Below are 23,340 nucleotides of genomic sequence, written 5' to 3'. Positions count from 1 at the left end.
AATAGATGCTACCTATTATTTTAAGGAAGGCTCCATTTATTCCTATACTTTTTAATGTTTTTAATAGGAATGGATGTTGTATTTTGTCAAAAGCCTTTTCTGCATCTATTGAGATGATCATGTGATTTCTGCTAGTTTTATTGTCGATATGATCAATTATACTGATGGTTTTCCTAATATTAAACCATCCTTGCATTCCTGGAATAAATCCTACCTGATCAAAGTGTATTATTCTTGATATAAGTTACTGTAGTCTTTTTGCTAGTATTTTATTTAGAATTTTTGCATCTATATTCATGAGGGAGATTGGTCTACAATTTTCTTTCTCTGTTTTATCTCTTCCTGATTTAGGTATCAGTACCATATTTGTGTCATAAAAAGAATTTGGTAGGACTCCTTCTTCACTAATTTTCCCAAATAGTTTGTAGAGTATTGGAATCAATTGTTCTTTAAATGTTTGATAGAATTCACTAGTGAATCTGTCTGGCCCTGGAGATTTTTTCCTAGGGAGTTAACTGATGGCTTGTTCAATTTCTTTTTCTGAGATGGGATTATTTAAGTAATTTACTTCCTCTTCAGTTAATCTGGGCAACTTGTATGTTTGTAAGTATTCACCCATTTCCCTAAGATTGTCAAATTTATGTACATACAATTGGGAAAAATAATTCCTAATTATTGTTTTGATTTTCTCTTCATTGGAGGTAGATTCAGCCTTTTCATCTTTGATACTCATAATTTGGTTTTCTTTTTTTTTTTATCATATTGACTAAGGGTCTATCAATTTTGTTGGTTTTTTCATAAAACCAGCTCTTGGTTTTATTAATTCAATAGTTTTCTTAATTTCAATTTTATTAATCTCTCCTTTGGTTTTCAATATTTCTGATTTAGTATTTAATTGGGGATTTGGAATTTGTTCTTTTTCTAGGTTTTTTAATTGCATGCCCAATTCATTGAGCTCCCTTTTCTCTAATTTAATCATGTATGCACTCAGGGATATAAAACTTCCCCTAAGAACTGCCTTTAATGTATCCCACAAATTTTTGTATGTTGTTTCATTATCATTCTCTTGAATGAAATTACTGATTGTTTCTATGATTTCTTGTTTGACCCACTCATTCTTTAGGATTAAATTGTTTAATTTCCAATTAGTTTTCAGTCTTGTCTTTCCCTGGCCCTTTATTGCATGTAATTTTTATTGCATAATGATCTGAGGATGCATTTAATATTTCTGCCCTACTGCATAGAATTGTGAGGTTTTTATGCCCTAGAATGTGGTCAATTTTTGAGTATGTGCCATGAACCGCTGAGAAGGTATATTCCTTTTTATCCCCATTCAGTTTTCTCCAGAGATCTATCATACCTACCCTCTCTAAAATCCTGTTCACCTTCTTTCTTATTTTGAGGTTGGATTTATCAAGTTCAGAGAGAGGGAGATTAAGGTCTCCCACTAGTATAGTTTTGCTGTCTATTTCTTCCTCTAATTCCCTTATCTTCTCCTCTAGGAATGTGGATGCTACACCACTTGGTGCATATATGTTAATGATATTGCTTCATTCTTGATGGTGCCTTTTAACAGGATATAGTTTCCTTCCTTATCTCTTTTAAGGTCAATTTTTGCTTTTGCTTTATTTTAGATAAGGATTGCTATCTCTGCTTTTTTTACTTTAGCTGAGGCATGATATATTTTACTCCAACCTTTTACCTTTACCTTGTGTGTATCCCTCTGTTTCAGATGTGTTTCTTGTAACAGCATATTGTAGGATTATGATTTGTAATCCATTCTGCTATCCGTCTCCATTTTATGGGAGAGTTCATTCCATTCACATTTACAGTTATGATTATGTTTCTTTCCCTCCTATTCCCGCCCGTTAATGTTCATATTTTCCCTCCCTTCCCCACCCTTAAGTTTTCCTTTTGACCACTGCCTCCTTCAGTGTTCCCTTATCAGCCCCCCTCCCTTTTCCTCCCGTTTCTCCTTTTTCCCTCCCTACAAACCACTCCCACCCCCCTTTCCCCCTCCTACTGCCTGTAGGATATTTTTATACGTAATGAAGTATGTTATTTCTCCTTCACACCAAGAGTGACAGGAACAAATCTCATGCGAAGCTCCTCTCCCTCCCCTTTCCCTCTAAAATGATACTTTTTGTGTTTCTTCTCCATAGAGTCCTATGCTTAACTGGTTGTTGTTCCCTCCTTGTACCAGAACCAATGAGGGAAAAGTTCATATGCTTCCCAATTCCCTCCCTTTTTTTCCTCTGCTATACAGTTTTTATGCCTCTATGTGTGGCATAATTTACCCTTTTCCACTTCATCCATTCCCTTTCTTCCATTGCAGTCCCTTTGTAGCCCTTAATAAGATTTTTTCAAATCGTCATTTTGTGTATTTTATACTCATACCCTCTACTTGTCTATAACCAGTTTGCTCTTATCAAATAGCAGGGTATGTGTGTTTTCCTTGTTTACCTTTCTAAGTCACTGTTGTATCTCATAATTGGAGGTTGAATTTTCCATTGAGTTTTGGCTTTTTTATCAGGAAGGTCTGGAACTCTGTTATATAGATGAACAACCATCTCTTTGACTGGAAGAATATGCACAGTCTCGCTGGGTAGGTGATCCTTGGTTGTAACCCGAGCTCTTTTGCCTTCCAGAAAATTGCATTCCACTGCCTCTGATCTTTTAGTGTAGAGGCTGCCAAATCCTGTGCAATCCTCACTGTGGACCCTTGATATTTGAATTGTTTCTTTCTGGCCGCTTGAAGTATTTTCTCTTTTATCTGGTAGATCTGGAGTTTGGCCACAACATTTCGAGGACTTTTCAGTTTGGGATCTCTTTCAGCAGGTATCCAGTGGATTCTCTCGATTTCTATTTTACCCTCAGGTTCTGGTATCTCAAGGCAGTTTTCCTTAACAAGCTCTTGGAGGATGTTGTCCAGGCTCATTTTTTCATCATAATTTTCTGGTAGGCCTATGCTTCTCAGATTCTCTCTCCTGGATCTGTTTTCCAGGTCAGTTATTTTTTCTTTGAGGTATTTTACCTCTTTTTCTAATTTTTCATTCTTTTTGCTTTGCTTAATTCTTGGTTCCTCATAGAGTTATTTGTTTCCATTTGGTTGATTCTAGTTTTTAGCAAATCGTTTTCCTTGGTTAATTTTTGGAGCTCCTTTTCCATATCATATCACTTTTCTTTTTAGAGAGATGTTTTCCTCATTATAATGTTTTTCTAATTCTGCTATTTTGGTTTTGAGAGAATTATTCATTTTGTCTTCTATCTGTCTCATTTTGTTTTCAAAGTTCCTTTTGATCTCATCTAGAGGAGAGCCTTCTGTGCTTGGGACCCATTCCCTGTAGAAGTTTCAGCTTTGGGTGTGGAGTCCACATTATCTCCCTCTGAGTTTGGTTCCTCCCTCTGAGGATAGTAGGACACCAGAGTCTTTGTCTTTGTAGTCTGCTTTCTACCCATTTTGAGGCAGGATCCTAGCCATGCCCTTCCTCTAGGATCCATTTGGAGCAAGTGCAGTTCACTCTGTCATCCTGGTCTTTGGAGGTCCTGATAGGGGCTTTTTTTTTTAATTTCTGGGCTATGAAGTGGTAGCCCCAGGAATGTTTGCTGTCCAGGACAGGGGCCCCTGTATTTGCTTCTTACCTTGCTCTTTCCAGGCCCAGCCCTTTGGTGATAGGCCTGGTAGTGGACCCTGTGGTTGGTGGGAAGACTTGCCCTCTGAGTTGATCAGGCCCCTTCCGGGCTTGCCTCTGCGTCTGCTGGCTGCGCTGCGCCTACCCAGCCTGCCTCTGTGTCTAACAATTATCTTTCTTTTCTAACTCTTTTGTCTCTCCAAATAAATAGATGGAAGAATATTCAACACTTAAGGCCAGCTTATGCCAAATATAATTCTCCTAAAGTTAATTTACAGTTTGAATGCAATACAAATCAAACTATCAAAGCAATATTTCATAGAACTCAATAAAATAATAACAAAAGTCATTAAAGAAGTAAGTTATTCTTTCTAGGTCTCAGTTTTCAATTCTTTAATATGGGGAAAGTTACCATGGAATCTAGAGATAAAAGGGACTTTCAAACCATCTATTCCATACTGGGAAGAAATATACACCATGGCATAATATAGTATTCTGGGAGAAAAACTGAGAGACTGGTCAGGGAAAAAAATTAATAGCTTACATGTCTATAATGGTGTATGGTTTATAAAGGCCTTAACGAAAAATAATGCTGCAAAATAGGTATCACGTGTATTTATTATCCCAATTTTATACATAAAGAAACTGAGGCCCAGAGAAGTCACATGGCTTGCCCCATGGTCATACAACATGATTCAGCAAACAATGATTAAGAGCCTACTAGGTATGAGGCAACATGGTATAGGAGATGAAAAGCCAGCCTCAGGCAGAAAGTCCTGCCTTTGACACAATGGCTAGTTCTGTGACCCTGGGCTAGTTATTTAACCTCTTAATGCCCCAAGTAACTCTCTTTATAAAGAGTCTTAAGTTTATAGGTTGGCAGAGTAGGTGCCAATCTTCATGAGGACAGAAAACTGAATACCTGGCATGTGGATTAAGAATGGAAAAGCCCTTTACATAGATTATCCCATCTGATACCCAAAAGTACCTTGTGAGGTAGGTATATTATTATTTCCATTTACAAATGAGGAAACTGAGGCTGAGAGAGGGTGACTAGCCCAAGATGTCACAGCCAAGAAGTATCTGAAGCAGGATTTGAAATCAGGTCTTCCTGACTCCAAGTCTAACACTATATCATCCACTGTGCCACCCAGCCCTGAATTTCCTTACCAGTAATTCCTTATGGTCTGGTATGAAAAACTGTATAAGATGCTGTGTCAAGCACTGGAATATAAAAATGGAAACAGTCCCAGCTTTCAAAGGACTTACATTCTACTGCTTATGGAGGGGGCAGGGGTACAGAATATACATAAAAATATACAAAGATATTCCAAAAGGGAATGAAGAATAACAACCATAGCAGAGGGTTGGGGTGGGGGTGGAGAGTCAGAAAAGGTCTTGTTAAAGAAGTTGGCCCCTGAGCTGGGCTCTGAAAGAAGTCAAGGATTCCAAGAGGCAGAGGCAAGGAGGGAAGACAATCAGGGAATCTTTCCCCAGGTAACTAATGTTTGCATCAAGATTCAAAGACAGGATACCTCACTCTGTTCTGTGCCTGGAGGTAAGAATGCAGAACAGACTGGAGGGATTGTCACTATCCTTCTACAGTGGTCCTGGATGATTCAAAGAGGGTGGCAAAGCGAAAGCTGTTTCAGAGCCAGGAGTAGACACACAAGGATGATCCATTCACAGGAGCAGGAGCCACGCTCCATCCCTGAGGGATGGCATCTTATCCATCTGACAAATGAGGCCCAATGAAGCACCGATGCCCAAGGCAGGCATTGGAAACAAAAACAGAAATTCGTTGTAAAGGGATGAATGGGAAGGGAACCAGATACAAAAAAGCATGAACATAAGAAAGACGATGCTAAGAGGAGAAGCACAGGCATTCTCCAGAAAGCCCTCCCTGATTAATATTCAGTCATCACAGAGGAGAGATCCTTGGTCTCACAGTTGCTCAGTCTCTCCTATTGTTCTCGCTGTTCTGAGGTTTCCTTCATTCCTCAAATGTAAACCCCTTCAAACCCCCCTCTCTCCCCCACCTCTACCACTTTCTCAGAGTGCAGCAATGGCTTTGGCAGCCACCCGGAGGCCCAGGGGAAGACTGAGGTCCGTGATGGCCAGAACCACCTTGGGGCTTGACATGGCTGATACCTTGACCAATTCCGACACCTGACAGAGAAACAGAGGTAATTATTGCCCCGTCCCTGCAGTGGAACAATGAGACACCACAAAAGAAAGCAGCCCTATTCCCTCCATGAGCATAATCCTCCAGTACACTGCCCACATCTTCCCAAATTCACTCCCCAACACCAAAGGGCAGAGATGCCAGCACTCTCCTCTCAGTGGGATGGAAGACAGTGCCCCAGCACAGGGTCCCCAACACCTGCCAGGCCTGGACTCGGCCTCACAACTTACAGTGGTGAAAGGCATGAACTGCAGGATGCTTCCTGGGCTGCCCTGATCCAGGCAGTCTACACACTCTTCCATGAACCACTGCACAAACTGGGTGTGAGGGCCTGCTGTCCTGGCCCCCAAGATGGAGGAGATGAGCAGGAACAGGTTTGCTGTGCACAGGCAGAGACAAGAGGTGCAAGAGGATCAGTCAGAGAGTCAGAGGAACAAAGGATGAAGGAAAATCTGGAGATGCTGAGGGAGCATACAGTGCAAAGGAAGCTCCAGAGGCAGCAGGAGAGCAGGGAAGGGGGAGGCAGAGAGCAGGAGGAAAGGAGAAATCAGGAGAGGGGAAAACAGATGAGGTCAGGAAGGATGACAAGAAGGGCAGGGACAGAAGAGAAGGTTAAAAGGTAAAAACAGGAAGAGGAGAGAGGGGAGATGGACCAAGGACTCAGTTCAAAGGGTCTCTCATATTGACTGTGTGCATCTGAGAGGCTGAGAGAGAACTGCTCATGGACCTGTCAGCTAGAGAATGGGAGGAAGAGGCAGAGGTGAAGACCCTGTTTGCTCAAAACTCTCTTCCCCCAAGGGAAGCTCTCCTCAAACCCCGAGGCCTCTCCAGACTGCCTTCCTGGCTGACTGGTGAGATGAACCCCACTCTGTTTAAAGGTCCCAGGGAAGACCCTAAGTCAAGGTACACCCCCTTCCCTAACAGAAGAGACCCGAGAAGAAGGGAACCTCCCCAAAAAAAGGTTCCTGGCCCAAAAGGAATCCCACAGAGGGGTAAAATTCCTGAGTGTTGACAGGAGGTCTCAAGGAGGAGATCACGAAATGGCACCCCAGGTTGCACAATGGGAAGATAAAGAAATCAAAGGAAGACTGGATAAAGAGGGGAGGAAGGGGGCACCCAAAGGACATCAGGGCTGAAGAGATCATGGAGTAAGGGGAGGAATGAAGCCTCTGGAGTCAAGTTCTGGAGGGGGACAAGGGAGAAGGAGGCTACAGAGACCTGTAGTGACTAACATTTATGTTGTGCTGATAATCTGTGTGATGAAGAAAAACTGAAGCTACAGAGCCTGGTGAGTGAACTCCTGGGGCTCCCAGCTCTCACTTGTAGGAGCCTCAGGCCATGGGGCTCAGGGAGAAGCTGAGCAAACGGGGCTCACAGGAATGGACACAAGGTGGGAGGAAAGGAATTCAGTCCTCAGATTAAGGAGTTTCCACACTGGCCTCTCTGCCAGCCAGCGGGAAAAGGGAGGGACGAATATTAGATCAAGAGACAGAAATAGCTCAGGGACCAGAACCAGGCAAACCCTGGCCATTTGGCCACTTTCCCTGTGCCCAGCTCCTTACAAGAACTTGGGAAACTGCTCCCAGGACTACAAAGGCTCTAGAACAACCGCCTCTGGGGACATCTGTCCTGAAACCTACTTTCTGCTCTACTCAACACTCTCTCCAGTCAACAAAGACCTCCTAGGTGGCCTTTTCTCAGTCCTTAAGCTCCTTCAGGACCCTCTGACACCATTACCACCCCTTCTCCCTTGCTTCCAGACACCACACTCTCCTGCCTCTCCTCCCTCCCCACCACTCACTCCTTTTCCTTCTGCTTTCACACAATCACAGACCTCAGAGGTCATCCAGTGCAATGAGTACCTGAACAAGAACATCCCCAACAAGACATCATCTAGCCTCTGCTTAAAGACCTCCACTGATGGGGAACTCACTCCCTATGGAGCCTGCCCATTCCATCCAGTCTTTTTGGATTGCGCTGATACAAAACCAAAATCTGCCTCTTGTACCTTCCACAGACTTCTCCCAGATCTGCCTTCCAGGGCCAGGGGGAACAAGGCTGAGCCATCTTCCATCACACACAGTCCTTTAAATACATATGGCCAGCTATTAGGTTCCTTGATGAGGTCCTCTTATGCCGAGTGCCCCAGTTTTCTCACCTCCTGGCTTGTCCATCTCCTCCACAAGTATCCTCTGCTAGCTCTCTCAGGGCCATAAGTGCCAATGGAAGTTCCAGACTGCCCTGGGCCTCTCCTCTTCTTCCTCCATTCTTTGCCTTAGCAGTGCACTGGTATCTCTATGCACATGACTCTCCAGTGTCTGTCCTCTACCCTTCCTCTCTCCAGACCTTCAGAGAGGCATTTCCGACTGTCAGTATCTAAAACAGCTCTCTTTAGATACGCATCATCACCTCCAATCACTGTGCCCCACCCAACCACGGCTCCTATCTTCCCTCACATCTGCTCCTCTTTCTGTCATGCCACCTTCAACCCAGGCTCTTGTGTTCACAACCTCAGGGTTATCTTTGTTTCTCTTCAACTTGTCATTTGCCAACGGGTACCACATCTTCCCACTTCTACCTCACCAGTCTCTCAAGCATTCACTTTTTCTTCTCTATTCCTAACGACCAAAGCAATTCAGCATCTCCTTGTCATTACATAATAGAGAACTGCAGCTTCAGGTACGATCCTCTCCCCTTCTCTGTGTATGTCATATACACATACATACATTTATGCATAAATACACACAGGAGAATGTTCACTTTATTTAATGTTTGATTTGTCCATAATTTTTTTTTAAAGTCTCATTACCAACCCAGGGTTCCTCAGAGACCCTTTGGCTCCACTTTCTAACTCATCCACATCTTCTCTCATATCAATGCTGAGTTAACCTCCTTTATGAACAGGTCTAGTGATACCACTCCTCTGCTCTCAATCCTTTAAAGCCACCACCATCTCCTTCCAAAAGGAAGAGGAAGGTGGGAGAAAGCCAAAGGGAGCTCCCTTGCAGACCACTGTGCTTAGCTGGAGCCAGTTAGAAATGAAGAAAAACTTATCGAGAGTGAGCAAGGTCATTTACCTTGCCATTCAAGGCCCTTCACACCAGCACCAACCTATCTTTCAGCAAAAAGGCAAAAATCTGTTGTGTTAGTGAGTGAACTTGGTCACAAAGGCCCAGATGACAAAGGTGACTGCCAAAACACCTGACATTGAAATGACTGGAAAGTACCACCAAGGGATGGTCTTCATTAGGGAGATGGTTACACAGGCGAGGACACCATCTGAAAGAATGACTCTCTGCCCCAGACATCTGAGAAGGGACCAAGGGAAATGACTGCAGACCTATTCATCAGGAAGGGGTGATGAGAAATGCACAGTATGAAACTGCTGACCTTGTGGGGCAGCCAGGTAGCACAGCGAGTAAGAGCACCAGCTCCAGTGTCAGGATGACCTGGGGATCAAATGTGGGCTCAGATACTCAGCAGCACCCCCAGAAATAACTGGCTGTGTAACCTTGAGCAAGTTACTTAACCCCCATTGCTTAAAAAAAAAAAAAACTGCTGACCTTGGAGAAAGAGGAGTCATGAGCTGGTCTCAGACAAAGAATTCACAGAAAAGCACCACCATGGTATGGTATACACTGGAGCCATCAGGCCATTCAGGAACCTCCACTGAACAATTTGGTCAACACTATGCTATAGAGCAAACCCATCTTCTTTTCCCTAATCACAGTGCTCCTCCTGGGCCTGGGAAGTCTGGCTCAGTCCCCACCCAGCAGCCCCAAGAACTGTCAGCCTGAACCAGGTTGTGAACCTAGGAGTCAACCTCAACACCTGACTCTTACTGACTCTCAATATCTTACTGAATCCACTTCAACAAATCTCAAAGGCCTCACTTCTTATCTCTGCTCATACCACAGCCACCAACTCTAGGTTCTCATCAAATTTCATATATGCATTGATGTAAAAGCCTCCAGATTCTCCCTTCTCTCATCCATCTGCCACATAGTGGCCAAATAGATATTCCTAAAGCACAGGTTTTACCATGTCACTTGCCTTCTCAAGAAGCTTCAGTGCTTACCCATTGTCTTTAGGCTAAAACACAAATTCCTTTCACCCATGAGTCAAACCCTTCCCAATATGGCTCCAGTCTATGTTCCCAAGCTGATTATACATTGTTCACCTTCCTTTTCTCTAGACTTCAGCCCCTCCATGGCTGGACCACTGTTCCCTGTACACAGCATTCCATCTCCCACTTTTGGGCCTTTGGCCAGGCTGGTCCCCACCTTTCTTCCCCCATGCCCCACCCCCAATTCAGTAATGGAATTCAGTAAGGAAGACCTCCTCACCTCTAAGACTCAGCCCAAAGGCCACTTTCTTCAAAAAGCCTTTCCTGATCCCCTAGTTGTTAGTGTTCCCACTCTCAAGTCATGTGACTATTTTGACCTATATCTTGAATTTATTCATCCATACCCATGGAAAACTTCCCTAGTAGAATGAAGCTCCATGATGGCAGGGTCTATCTCAGTACTGAGCATAGTGCCTGCTAAGTGTTAGTTGCTTAACAGACTCTTCTTAAATGATTACCTGGTGTATTATGAGCAAGGTCACAAATTACCTGGGCCCATTTCCTCATCTGAAAAATTAGGAATTTGCATTAGCCCATCTTTAAGGTCCATTCAACTTTAATCCTATTAATCGTGAACATCTGTTGAAGGAAACAGAAAGTTCCCTCAAAGGAACCTGGAAAAAAAGTTTGCTAGAGAGCATCTATTTATAGGCTTACCAGCCCCTGCTGATGCCTGCCGACCTCGAATACTCACTGGGGCTAGAGAGAACATTGGCATCATCCTCATTGGAACTCAGAAGTCGCATCAACTTTGATGGCTGTGTATCATCCAGGGGGAAGAGGCTGATGTAGTCCTAGGGAATGGAGTCAAGAGGGTTAATATCATTCAAAAGCTAAATTCCATGACAATGAAACCGACCCATAAACCCATTCCCCAACTCCTACCCCCATTAGGGGCCCTCCAACTTCAGGAAAGTAGAAAGAACCCAGCTATGAGGCAGGAAGAGGCTCCTGCTATGAAAGGCCTTTTGACCCTCCAAATTCAGAAATCCTTCTGCTTACTGTCTTCCTCTTCCTTCTCTCCTGAAAAGAAGGAATGAGGGGATGGAAAACAGCTGCTCCCTTTCATATGAGAAGAACCTCTAATAGGAGAAAGATTAAATCCGTGCTTCAGTTTTATACTCAATTTTAACAATTACAGGAGACCCTAGAGAGTCCAGGTACCAGTTTTTTGCTACACTTATTATTATCTATCATTTTGTATTATGATTATTAGTAAGTACTCACCTCAATGTCTTCACGGTGTCTCTTCTTATGTCGGGAAGATGCCTGCCCCTTGTGAGAGGAGTATGAACTCAGGGCACACCACACTGCCAGCCTATGCAAATAATTCCAAGGGGGAAGGAGGAGAGAAGAGGAAGGGTCAGGAGGGGGGAAGGAGGAGAGAAGAGGAAGGTCAGGAGGAAACAGGCAAGGATCTCTGTATCTTTTTTTTTTTTTAAAGCAATCAGGGTTAAGTAACTTGCTCAAGATTACATGGGCAGGTGTTTCTGGGTGGGTGCTAAGTGTCTGATCCCGGATTCCATCCACAAGTCATCCCGACAGTGCTCTTACTCGCTGTGCTACGTGGCCGCCCTGATCTCTGTATCTTTTAAGCAAACCCAAACCAACAGCAAAGAATAGGTTGTAGGAGGCTGAATTCACACTTTAGCCCCTCTGCTGTGACATGGAGCTCACAGGCTCTCCTTTCAAGATAGCTCTGAAGTCACAGGAAATGGGGAGAAAGAAGGGAGAAGCTTACTTAGCAAGGGCTGTGCCAGGGGGATCCATGAGGCTATGCCACTTGGCAGAGTCTGTGAGAAGACCAGGAAGGATGTGGCCCAGCAGGATCAGGGTGACTTGCTGCATATCTAGGCAGAAGATGGAATAGAGCAGCTCCACAGCTCGAAGGGTATACTCCTTTCGAGTCTCCTTCAGCAGTTCCTAGAACAAACAGGGAAACAGAAATAGGAACATAGGACCCTCAACCTCAGCCATTTCCTAACTCTGGGTCTTCAAATGTCATTTCCTTTTCTTCTGCAACCAAGTTCCATCTTTCTCCTTTACAACTTCTGACTCTCCAAGAATCCCTCCCAGACTAACACTACCCAACTCTACACAACATCTTCTTGGCAGTTACCAGTCTTGAATTATGCTAATTACATTAAGTTCAACACAGATTTATAAAACATCTACTATATTCAAAGTGCTAGGGATACAAAGATAAAAAAGGAAAGCCCCTGACTTTAAAGAGCTGAGAGATACATTATAAGGGACTCACAGAAAAAGAGGCAAAGGGAAAATCAAAATGCCCTAAAGATGGGAGAAAGCAAAGAGTCCTAAGAGTGATGCAAGTGGGCAAGAGCAGAAAGGGAGACCAGGGCAGTTAAACACAAGTTTCAGCACCTGAGCTGAGCCCTGAAGGGTAGAAATGTTCCAGAAAATAGGAGATGATGAGTCAATGCAAAGACTCAGAAGATGGTATAGAGAGACCTGTTTGGCTGAACCTACCAAGAAAAACAGGGCAGGAAAGAGTCAAAGGAGACAGACTTTAGACACCAGAATGACGAGTTCAAGGGGCAACAGCAACCTACTAAAGGTTTTTGGATCAGGGAGTGACATGATTCCACTTACAGCTGTGCAAAAGATGAACTGGAAGCAGAGAAAGCCTTGTTATTATAGGAGTCCAGGGAAGAGGAAAAGGCCTGAACTAGGGTGGGGGCAGTAGAGAGGAGTAACAGGACTTGGCAAGTGAATAGATGTGGAAGGTAAGGGAAAAGGAGGGGTCAAAGATGATTTTTTCCAAGGTTGTGAACCCGAGTGACCAAGAAGATGAGTGGTACTCAAGTGAAACAGGGAAGTTTAGAAAGGAGAGGCCCATGGCAAGGGGGAAGGTGTAAGGGTTATGGGATTTAAAGATCTTCCATGCCCCATTGGACTTGCTGACGTAGCAGGAAGGGGCGGAGCAAGAGAAAGCGGAAGCCAAACTAGAGTTCCTGCGGTGGCTGGTGTTGGTGGCGACGGCGGCAGCAGCAGCAGAGGCAGCGGCAGCGCGAAGCCCTTTTTGAGTTAGCCAGAATTTCTGCTAAGGACTCCTGCTGAGGACTGCCAGGGGCCGGAGCTGCTGGGAGCGCACTTCCCGGATGCTGGGTGGTTGCTGTGAGTGGGGAGAGGAGGACCTTTGCCTGAGGTAGCCTGTTCTGTTTTAAAGGCTTAAAAATGTGGGTGCTTTCTACTTTATCTACCTGTGCCAATGTCATAACTACTCTGATGGCTTTCACTTTCTGGTTTTGGGACTCAGTCTTTTGGTATCTTAATAAATTTTCTAGTTTATTCCCCCATATGGCAAGCATGACGTATTTTGTGATGGATAATTATATCAGCATATCTGTAATCTCCATAGGCATTGTGAATATGGCATTGCTGATACAGAAGGGATGTTTAAGATAAGTTCACTTGGGTTTTCTTCTTATCAACCTAACAAGATGAGATTTAACTGCGGGGGCGGTAAAGTTTTGAATGTGGTTTCTCTTCATTTTTATATCCTAATGAATTCTTTTTTGTCTCTAAGCACCATGAATTCAGTTTTGAACATGTACAATTTGAGGTGTCAACAGGACATCCAGGTACTCATCACCAGCCCTCAGTGGGTGGTACAGGGCTGGAGTTCAAGGAAAAGATCAAGATTAGATTTCCAGATTCAGGAGTTGTCTGCATGAAGCGATCATGGAACCCATGATAGCTGACCTGATCACCCAGGGAGTGATTCTCTAAAGAGGACTGAGGATGGAGCCCTCAGGAGACACACAAGTTTAGAGGGCACTAAAAAGACAATGGACCAGTAAAGGAAATGGAAGAGAGGTGAGCCAGGTAAGAAGAGGGGATAGTAGTGACCAAAATGCTAACAGAACAAACAGTTTTGATAAGGGAATGGTGGTCAAAGAGTTTCTAAAGTCACAGAAAAGTCAAAGAAGGTGAAAGCTAAGAAAATGCCATTAGATTGCACAATTAAGAAATTACTGGCCAAGCAAGAATTACTACAGTAGAGGAAGAGGGTAGGACACCAGAAAGAAAAGGACAGAGAAGTCAGGGGTAAGGAAATGGGGGCAAGCAGTAAACAGATTCGATTCTAAATATTTAGCAGTGACAACAGGGAGAGACCTACAGTATGAATGATTACTGTAGGGACTGGAAAAGTTAAAAGAAAGAACTAGGAGAGGAGAGAGTGAAAATGAAAGAAAAAATGACATAGGGCAAGATGTGAAATGACATAGGGGGGATCGAAGGAAGAAAGAGAAGAGTTAGTCTTCAAAAGAAGGGCCAGATCATATTCTCAGACTACCGACAAAAAGTAAAAATGTATAAATGTCTTGAGGTATATAAAAGAGAGATAAGGGAGTTTACAGTGAATGGCCTCAAATTCCTCTGTAATAGGAGACAAAGTCACCTACTGAGAAAAACAGTATTGGGGACTTAAGAAGACAGAAAGTTAGCAAAAGCAACTATAGGAAGCATGTTTGGAGAGACAATCAGAGATCTTTAAAAAAAAAACAAACCAAAACTTCCATGAAATATTAAGGACTCAGTGAAAGTTAGATAACTATAACTGGCAGTGAGCTTCACTGGTCTGGATGTATGACTGTCTTCAGAAGTGTTTAGGAATAAGGATGGAAATAAAGGTGGTCAGGGTGGCACCAGATTGAACCCTGGCAGCTCATTAACATGAGGATATGAAAATAAGAGATTCAAGGATCAAGGACAGTACAATGTTAATCTGCCTAACTCTAGAGCTAAGACTACAAAGAGAAAAAGTAAAGTCAGAAAAGGGTGACAGACAGGAAAATCAAACAAACAATAAGGGTATGGGAGGAAGACACATGAACCTACTGATAAGACATAAGTTTGACATTACAGATGTTAATTACTGAGATATGGTGTAACTGGAATATTCTTTTAGGAGACCACAATATTCAAAAACATCAAGAGAAGTAAAAGAAAAGCTACAGTAGTACTGTATATAACATGTGGAGGAAAAAATGAGAGGAAATTCTATTCTGGATTTAATCTCACTAATAGGAAAGAATTTGTTCTCTCGGATGAAAATGATATAAACCTTTAGTATAGGGAATGATCACTCACTCCTAGAGTGGGGGAAAGCTGACTGAAAAGGATTCAGACAAAGGACAAGTAGCACCCTGTGGCCTAAATTCTACTAAGGGAGTCAATCCAGGAGGGAGGGAAGTTCTAAAGGATACAAGCCATAAAGAAATAATTTCTTTTTTTTTGCCTTTTTTTGGGGGGGGAGGGCAATTGGGGTTAAGTGACTTGCCCAAGGTCACATGGCTAGTTTTTATGTTAAGTGCCTGAGGCCGGCTTTGAACTTAGGTCCTCCTGACTCCAGGGCTGATGCTCTATTCACTGCGCCACCTAGCTGCCCAACAAATAATTTCAACAAAGGAAAAAAAAGTGAAATTTTCTAAGGAGAATAGTAAAAATGCTACAGAAACTCACTCTCCAACTTAGATTTTAAAACACAGATACAGATGAAATGGAAAAGCTTTTGCAGTATTGCTAAGATAAGAAAAATTAAGAAAAAGTTAGAAATAGGGAAAATTAGGGGAAAAAATACTTTCTCCCAAATATTTATGTCAGGGAATTGATACAATTTAATAAGATTCCATTGGATAAACGGCCAGAGCATTTATCAAAAAAAGAAAAATGCAAATTGTTAATACCACATGAAAGACTGCCCCAGGTCACTGAAAGGTGACATGAAATCAAAACAGGTTTTGGTTCATGTGAGATTTCAACTCACACCCTAAGAACTGGTAAAGATGAAAAAATAGGGAAACATAATGATGGAAGCATGAGCCGCAACAAGCAGAAATACTAATAAATTGCTGGTGGAGCTGTGAATTGGTGTGACATATTTTGAAAAGTAATTTGGAATAATGCCAAAAATAGGAGAAAAATGTTGATTTCCACTTCCAGGCATATCCCAATAATATCAAAGACAGAAAGGACAGTCCCATATATACCAAAACATTCATAGCAGCATTTTCTGGTGGTAGAAAAGAAGCAGAAAGAAACTGAACCTGAAAAATGTCAATTACATATGGAATGGCTAAACAAATTGTGACAGAAATACAATGGAAAGTATTGGAATGTGCCACAGAAATATTGAATATGGATTCAGAGAACCGTAAATTTATATGTCCTGATGCAAAGTGCACTAAGCTAAATGAGGAAAAAATATATATACAATGACTACAGCAACGTAAAAGAACAAATGCCTAGAATGTTACCCCTCAACTCCACCTACTGACTTCCCTGGATTCCTTTTAAGTTCAAACTGAAGTCCCATCTTTTCCAGCAAGCTTCTCTTAGTTATAGGGCCTTCCCTGTTATTTCCTATTTATCCTATATAGAATTTGCCTGTACATATCTGTTTCTATGATGTCTTCCCCATAAGTTCCCCAGAGCTTACCACCCTGCCTGAGATTTAATAAATGTTTATTGATTGGGCATTGAACATCTAGAAAAGAAAACAGGTGTCATAGTCACACCATGGATTCATCAAAAACAAGTCATGCAAGACTAAGCACATTTCCTTTTTTAGTAAAATTAGTAGACTGGTGGATGATGATGATGAATGATAACAAGCACTTATATAGGGCGTATCCATGTGCCAGACAGGGTGTTTCACAAATACTACTTATTTTTATCTTCACAACAACCTGGGAAGTAGGTACTATTATTAGCTCCACTTAAGAGGAAAGTTGTAGATATTGCGTTTACAAGTAACAAATTCTCTCATGCTCTTCTTATGGATAAAATAGAGAGATATGGGCTGGATAATCATGGTTAAGTGTATATCAACAGGAGGAATGGCTGAACCAATGCACAGAATAGTCCTGGATGATTGGTTAGCTGTACACTTAGAATGAATTAGTTCTTTCCCCCTCACTAAAAATCTTCAAGGCTGACTGACTCCTTGCTGGAGACAGGAAGTGGGTTCTTATTCAGGTATGGTTTTGCCCTGAGGGTCTCTGAATTCCCTTCCAACTCCTAGGACCTATGGTAAGCTCTGCACCAAAATGATAAGGATCTATCCTTCACCCTGAGACTTTTAACATTTTGATCACTGATCTTCATAATGAAATAAATAACAATTTCATAATGACATAAATTAAGGAAGGATCACTAACATACCAGGGGACAAAATAAGGGTCCCGATAACTCTTAATAGGATCCTGATTTGAGTAAACCTAATGAGGTAACATTAATAGGGAAAAATATAAACTCTTACACTAGGTTTAAGAAATGAACTTCAGTGATGTGGTTAAACAGCAATTTCTATAAAAATGATCTGGGGGATTTGGTACCTTATTACCTCAATGTCCGTTAACAGTATGATATGAGAATCCAAAAAGCAATCTAACAACTTTAGGCTACAGTAAGGCAGACAAGGGTGAACAGGGCTAGGGAGCTGAAGACAGCAGCACTATATTCTGTTCTGCTCTGACCACAGCTGTGATACCGTATTCAGTTCTTGGAAACATATTTTAGGAATGAGGCTGATGATTAGAAGAACATCCAGAGAAGGGCAACCAGGATGATGAGGAGCTCATGTCATAGAAGGCTGTTAAAGGAACTCAGCTTGGTGAATCTACCAACAGGCACGTAGTAAGGACCTACTATGAGCCAGGCAAGGTGTAAGGGTACAAAGACAAAGAGTGAAACAATCTCTGCTCTTACAAAGCTTACATTCCTCTTAGAGAAGAGCTAATTTCGAAGTTAGGGAACATGAGAGTCATCTCAGAGAACTTGAAAGACTATCATGTGGAAGGCACTGGATTTATTCTGCTTGAACCCAGAAGAATGAGGAACGCTGGGAAGGACAGAGGACTCAGAGTGGAAGAAAGGACCAGGAATAGGTTTAGCAAGAGTTTAGCAGCTGGAGAGGCAAAAGCATGTGACCAGAGAGATGTATTTCAGAATTCGGGGAGGTATAACAATTTGGGATGACGGTGAGATCTAAGATGCTGGTGACTGAGTGTATATGGTGATCAAGGACACTGAGACTGATGAACTGGGAGGCCCTGGTGTCTGACATGTCATTAACAAGAATATCAAAATCTTCAAGAATGAGGGCAGAGGGTAGGGCAGCAAGGAACACAGTCAGCTATGTAATATAACCATTACAAAAGATAATCCATACAGACCAAAATATTCACAATAGCACCTTTGGTAGCCACAGAAAGGAAGACAATTACTTTATTTAGCATAGAGGTGGAGGGCTAAATGCTGCAAATACTGCCTGATTCCACTGCACTGATTTGTTTTCTGCCCTATGTTACAACACTACTGAATAGAGAAGACTGGAGACAATAGGAAATGTTTGGAAATGAGCTCATTTCAAAAACCAAAGACATCAATAAACAAATGATAAAAAACAATTTGTACTATCAGAAGAATGGCCTAGTGGTCATCAGATGACAGCAATGGGACATCAGACAGGTGAAAATGATGGTTGGCTGGGACACACTGGATGTTCAATAAAGATTTCTTAAAAGGTAACTGAGACCAAGGCCTTTCTCTCCTCCCCAGAGCTGTCTGGCTTATTCCCAGCCCACAATACACACCTTGACCAAGTTGTTGCAGAACCAGTAAACACCACCCATGTGCAGCAGGGCATCAAAAATATGGATGGACCGGCTATCCACCCAGCCCTTCTCCAGAACCTCTGCAAAGATGCTCGTCAGCACCTCTTTGATAGGTCTCTTGGGGGGCAGGAGGTTCCAATAGGGCATTGTATCCATGCCAGTAGATGGGAACTTGATCTGTGTAGCTGTCTGCTGAAGAACATCAGCACACATGTGCTCCAGAATTGAGCTCATGATCACCACCCTGTGGACATGGAAAATGCAAATGTGAACATATGTGGTACCTGCAAAGAAGTGGAGACAACACCAGGGCCAAGTGTAACAACTCTTGCTCTCCAGAGGCTTGTAGTATAAAAAAACTCAAGATGAACAAATCCACATTCTTCAGTGGAAATGAACAACAGGAAGCTCCTAGCAGTACTCCATTGGACAGCAATAGCCTAGGAAAGGAACCTACCCTACATCAAAATGGGAAATATCTCTCGCTACCATAGGGGATTACCAGACCCTTCATCTAAATAAACACACATCACATTATGAGAAGTAAGTGTCTTAGAGGTAAGGTAGAAAAAGGGGTCTTGAATTCTTCAGGCTCTAGTCTAGGCTTGGCCACCATTCAAAACCAAAGAATTTTTCCAGGAACAAGAATGCAGGCAGAGACCACCTTTATGACTATTCTGAGGTTGGGCTCACCTGGGCAAAAATAGGTCCAGGCAGAACTCTCTTAGGAATAAAGAGCCTTCAAATAAGAATCATTATATCTGAAATGGGTGCTGTTCCCAAAACAATAAGTCATCTTTAAAATACTATCATTATATATGCCTCAGATTCTCAATCTCTACATTAAAGTTCCTCCTTTTCATCCAGATTTTTAGCAGGAGAAATCCTTGAGAAGAGGTACAAGCTAAAGATTCTTATATCATAGGGGCGGCCAGGTGGCTCAGTGAGTAAGAGCACCAGCCCCAGAGTCGGGATGAACTCGGATAGAATCTGGGCTCAGATACTTACCACCACACCCAGAAATAACTGGCCATGTAACCTTGAGCAAGTTACTTAACCCCAATTGCTTATAAAAAAAAATTCTCACATCATGGACAACTTTCCACTGAGAGAAGCAGAAATTCTCATAATGGAATGGACTCCACAATGATGATGAAAATATTTCAGCTGAATCTTGCCATGTGTACCCTTTACAAGACATTCAAAACAACTGTTTTCCTCATTAAGAGGTGCTCAACAAGTATTTACTGAATGAATGACTGAAAGGAGGTGAGTTCCCCAGGACCCAAACAGTCCATGAAAGGGAAAATGACCCATGGATCAAAGGCTGGAAAGGAAAGCAAAAGACCTCTCTAATCCACAGGTAAGTGTTCCCTCCCACAAGTATGCAGAATTAGCAGCACAACAGAAATGATTGGTTTTTTTAGCCCCAAAGCCATCAAGGTAATTGAAGACACTACAGGCAGAAGTGCATGGAAAGGCTTGAAGGGGACAGGGAAGATTACAGACCTCTCACTGTAGAACTGCAGGGTATTTTCACTGCAGAGAGGCCCTACCAGCTGTCGAATCATCTGCAGTGATTTCTCACGCTCGTCCAGGCCTAGCATACGGACATGGGCCACAAGCCAAGCAACGGCACACACTGCCAGGCTGCACACCTTTCCCTTGATGTTGTCTGTGATTTTCTGGGATGGGAAACACATTAGCTGCAGGTAGCAACCCCAACACCAACCCCAGCCCTATACCTTTTCCCTGGTCACTGCTGCCCATGGGAAGCCTCAGATATCAGTAAGTTGAGTCCTGGACCCACCATAATCCAGTGTGCACACGGGGATACTAAGGGTTGGCAAGGATAGGAAGAAGTGACCTAGAAACACAGAAGTGACCATGGCTACAGAAGGAGAGATCCCAGATCTTAAAATTCTACAGATGGGGAGACCCTCTAACACAAAGAGCTAAAGGATATCCAGGACTGGCACCTAGCTTTTTAGGGGAAGACAGAAGAATGGTATGGGTGGGAAATAAGGATGTCATATCCTGTGACCAAAGGGCATTACTGGGACAGAGGGAAATGGCTACCTGGATGGACTCAAAAGCCAGGACTCCATTCTCCCAGGCATTCAGAATCTCCAAGATGGCAGCTGAGATGCTGAGACAGGCCTCATGCCACTTCATCTGCCTGTTGGAAAGAAGAGGGAGGAAGGTCACCAAAATGGGAGCAAGAGCATGGTCTTGAAGGAGAAAGACCCTGACTGGTGCCCCCACTTGTTTCCTCCCAGGCCACCTACACAAGCTTCATTTCAGAAGTGTTGTTGAGCAGGGCTACCAGGGATTCCACATTGGTAGAGTCAGGCCGGAAGCAGGGATGGTCCGGATTCAGGATCTTGCCCTCCTCTGGCATACACGTTTGCATCCAGGTCTCAAAGAAGGGCACTTCACCCACAGTGCTTGATTCTGACAGAATGACCTGGATGGATAAATAATTCAAGTAGAAGGATAAAATATCTACCCACCAGGTACCCTTTAAACAGTAACAACAGATTACAACAGAAGCCTTTAGAAGACCATAACCCTTCCACCTCTGACCCACAGGTCCCACCCTTTATTCTACCAAGGCTGACCTTATTTCCTACCCCACCCCAGGACCAGGTACCGTGTTTCCCTGATAATAAGCCCTCCCCCGAAAATAAGCCCTATTGAGATTGCTACTGTAGTGAAGGTAATCCCCTGCGCTACACGCTACATTACGGTACCCACTGTATGCACCATTCCCCCCCACCCCCGTGAAACACACGCCGCGCTCCGAGCTGCATCCAATCAGAGCTGCAGCAGTGAGCGCGTCATCCTGTTCTTCCCCAGTGATTTGCTTATTGAATAAAGGTAATTTTTTTGTTCACATTTACCTGTTTATTAAAATTGCTGTCAATGTTCATTAAAATAAGCCCTCCCCTGAAAATAAGCCCTCTGGTGTTTTTCTGTCCAAAAAATTAATAAGACAGTGTCTTATTATCGGGGAAACACGGGTAGTTCTAGGGAAATGAGAAGAAAATGAGATGTGTGCTGCCATCTTGTGGCCAATGAGGATATGATTCCTAAAGGCACTGCATGGGTCCATAAAGAGGAAGAGATTGCTGTCCTGATGAACATCAACCACTAGCATAGTGTGTCATGATTCCTCAGATCAGGTGATCTAGGAAGGTTTCTTTGGTTTCTTCACAAATGGTTTCTTCCCCTTTTCCATGTCACCAAGGCCCTTGTCATCCCCTACGCTATTCCCGGTTGCCCTTCACCTCTCACTGACCTCTGAACCATAGGTTTGGGCCACATGGCACAACATGAGGAAGGAGATGTCAAAAAGCAGAGCACGAACTGAAGCTCCTTTGGCTGTGGGGAACAGATGCAGAAGTGAGGAGAAGCCTTGTTTGCCCAGGGCTGAGGGCAAGAAAGGTTCAAGTCAAGGAAGGTCAGGAAGAGAGCTACTCCATCACCAGGGACTCAGGCTCCTTTTCTTGGGGTTTGACTTTGAGCATCATTCCTCCCTTGAAATACAGACACTCCACAAAGGTTCTGAGACCCTCCTCTGCTCTCCCCTCCCAGGAGACTTGGGGTCACAAAGAGGACAGGCAGGCACAATTTCAAAAGAATCCTTGGACTGCCCTCACTTGCCCTTTTCAGGGTCCTTAACCAACCCTGATTAGTCATCCATCACAGGGTACAGACCACTCCCTTCGGGCCTGAGTGGTCTGAGAGACACAGAGAGAGAGAGAGATAGACAAAGAGAAAGAGAGAGACAGACAAAGAGAGAGAGAGAGAGAGAGAGAGAGAGAGAGAGAGAGAGAGAGAGTGTGTGTGTGTGAATCCTAGGGCGGAGGGCCAGGAGGATTACTTACAATTTTCATTACCAATGTGCTTCGTGAATTCATTCAATCTGTGGAAAGAGGGGAGCTAGGTGAAGACAGGGGCCTGAGACAACAGGAACAGCTAGAAACAGAAGGGGCGGGGGGGGGAATTTGTGCTTCTCAACTAGTGTAAGTCACCAGCCCTGAGGTTATAAATCACATTACACTAAAATACAGTTTTATCACCACAATCTCTAAAAACATCAAAGGCCAGCTGATGGTCCACTGAATGCAAACTAATTCTAGCACACTTGAAGAACTGCCTTCCCTTGGAGACGGCGGGAACATGATTTCACAGGAAATTATAAATAATGAAATGCCATGAGCTGGAAAGGTCCTTAAATACCAGTCAGTCCAGTCCCCCTATTTTAATAAAGAAATTTACATTCAAAAGGGTCAAGTGAATCACCCAAGGTCACAGAACTCCTTAGCAGCAGAATCAAAACTTTCTTGCTCTCCAGGTCTCCTGACTCCCTAGTCCAAAGCTCTTACCAATATAGCCTCTTCTAACTTGTATTTGGTTAATGACTGCTCACTGCTTATGCCCAATATTCAAAATGTCTACACTTCCACTGGCCTTCCTCCCTTCTATCTTCTCCCCTACTCTGCTCAGAGAGAAAACTGAGATAGGAATGGAGAGGGACAATCCAAAGGGAAAACCAACAATTCAATCCATTGCTCGGGTCTTTGTATGCATCCTGGGACCAAGGGACCAGTGCAACCAGACCACCTATTCTGGGGGTTCCAACTTTCTGTCCTTAGGACCTCTGGGACTTCTAGGGATTTACCAGCTGCCACCACTTCCCAGATATTAACACCTGGTCTCCCCTAGACTTTGCACTTTTATTTCCTA

At 43.3% G+C, this 23,340-nt stretch overlaps 1 protein-coding gene and 1 non-coding gene across 5 annotated transcripts in view; both read right to left on the bottom strand.

Moving 5' to 3' along the window:
• Positions 1-23,340, bottom strand: part of MED24 (mediator complex subunit 24) — a 61,649-nt gene that overhangs the window by 17,238 nt on the left and 21,071 nt on the right. Inside the window, exons 17-27 of one of the 4 annotated variants that reach the window (XM_069074237.1) lie at positions 22,479-22,516; positions 21,890-21,972; positions 20,877-21,055; positions 20,668-20,767; positions 20,098-20,273; positions 18,568-18,832; positions 11,685-11,866; positions 11,171-11,261; positions 10,638-10,737; positions 6,048-6,196; positions 2,781-5,801 (exon numbers count right to left, since the gene is read on the bottom strand). In XM_069074237.1, coding sequence (XP_068930338.1) covers positions 5,685-5,801; positions 6,048-6,196; positions 10,638-10,737; positions 11,171-11,261; positions 11,685-11,866; positions 18,568-18,832; positions 20,098-20,273; positions 20,668-20,767; positions 20,877-21,055; positions 21,890-21,972; positions 22,479-22,516 — 1,480 coding nt within the window. In that variant the 3' untranslated portion in view covers positions 2,781-5,684. Of the gene's footprint in view, positions 1-2,780; positions 5,802-6,047; positions 6,197-6,470; positions 6,552-10,637; positions 10,738-10,828; positions 10,967-11,170; positions 11,262-11,684; positions 11,867-18,567; positions 18,833-20,097; positions 20,274-20,667; positions 20,768-20,876; positions 21,056-21,889; positions 21,973-22,478; positions 22,517-23,340 lie in introns of those variants that run through there. The other 3 variants (XM_069074239.1, XR_011165651.1, XM_069074238.1) reach the window with 3 other exon arrangements.
• LOC138150848 (small nucleolar RNA SNORD124) lies at positions 22,037-22,137 on the bottom strand. The gene has a single exon (XR_011165669.1). It is a non-coding gene; the product is annotated as a small nucleolar RNA SNORD124 (small nucleolar RNA).

The sequence above is a fragment of the Petaurus breviceps genome, unplaced genomic scaffold (genome assembly GCF_028583685.1).
Source record: "Petaurus breviceps papuanus isolate PSGF00001 unplaced genomic scaffold, PetGlider_PUasm1.0 90887, whole genome shotgun sequence".
NCBI lineage: Eukaryota > Metazoa > Chordata > Mammalia > Diprotodontia > Petauridae > Petaurus > Petaurus breviceps.
Note: the sequence above shows the minus strand (reverse complement) of the source record. Positions and strands in the feature narration are given on the sequence as shown.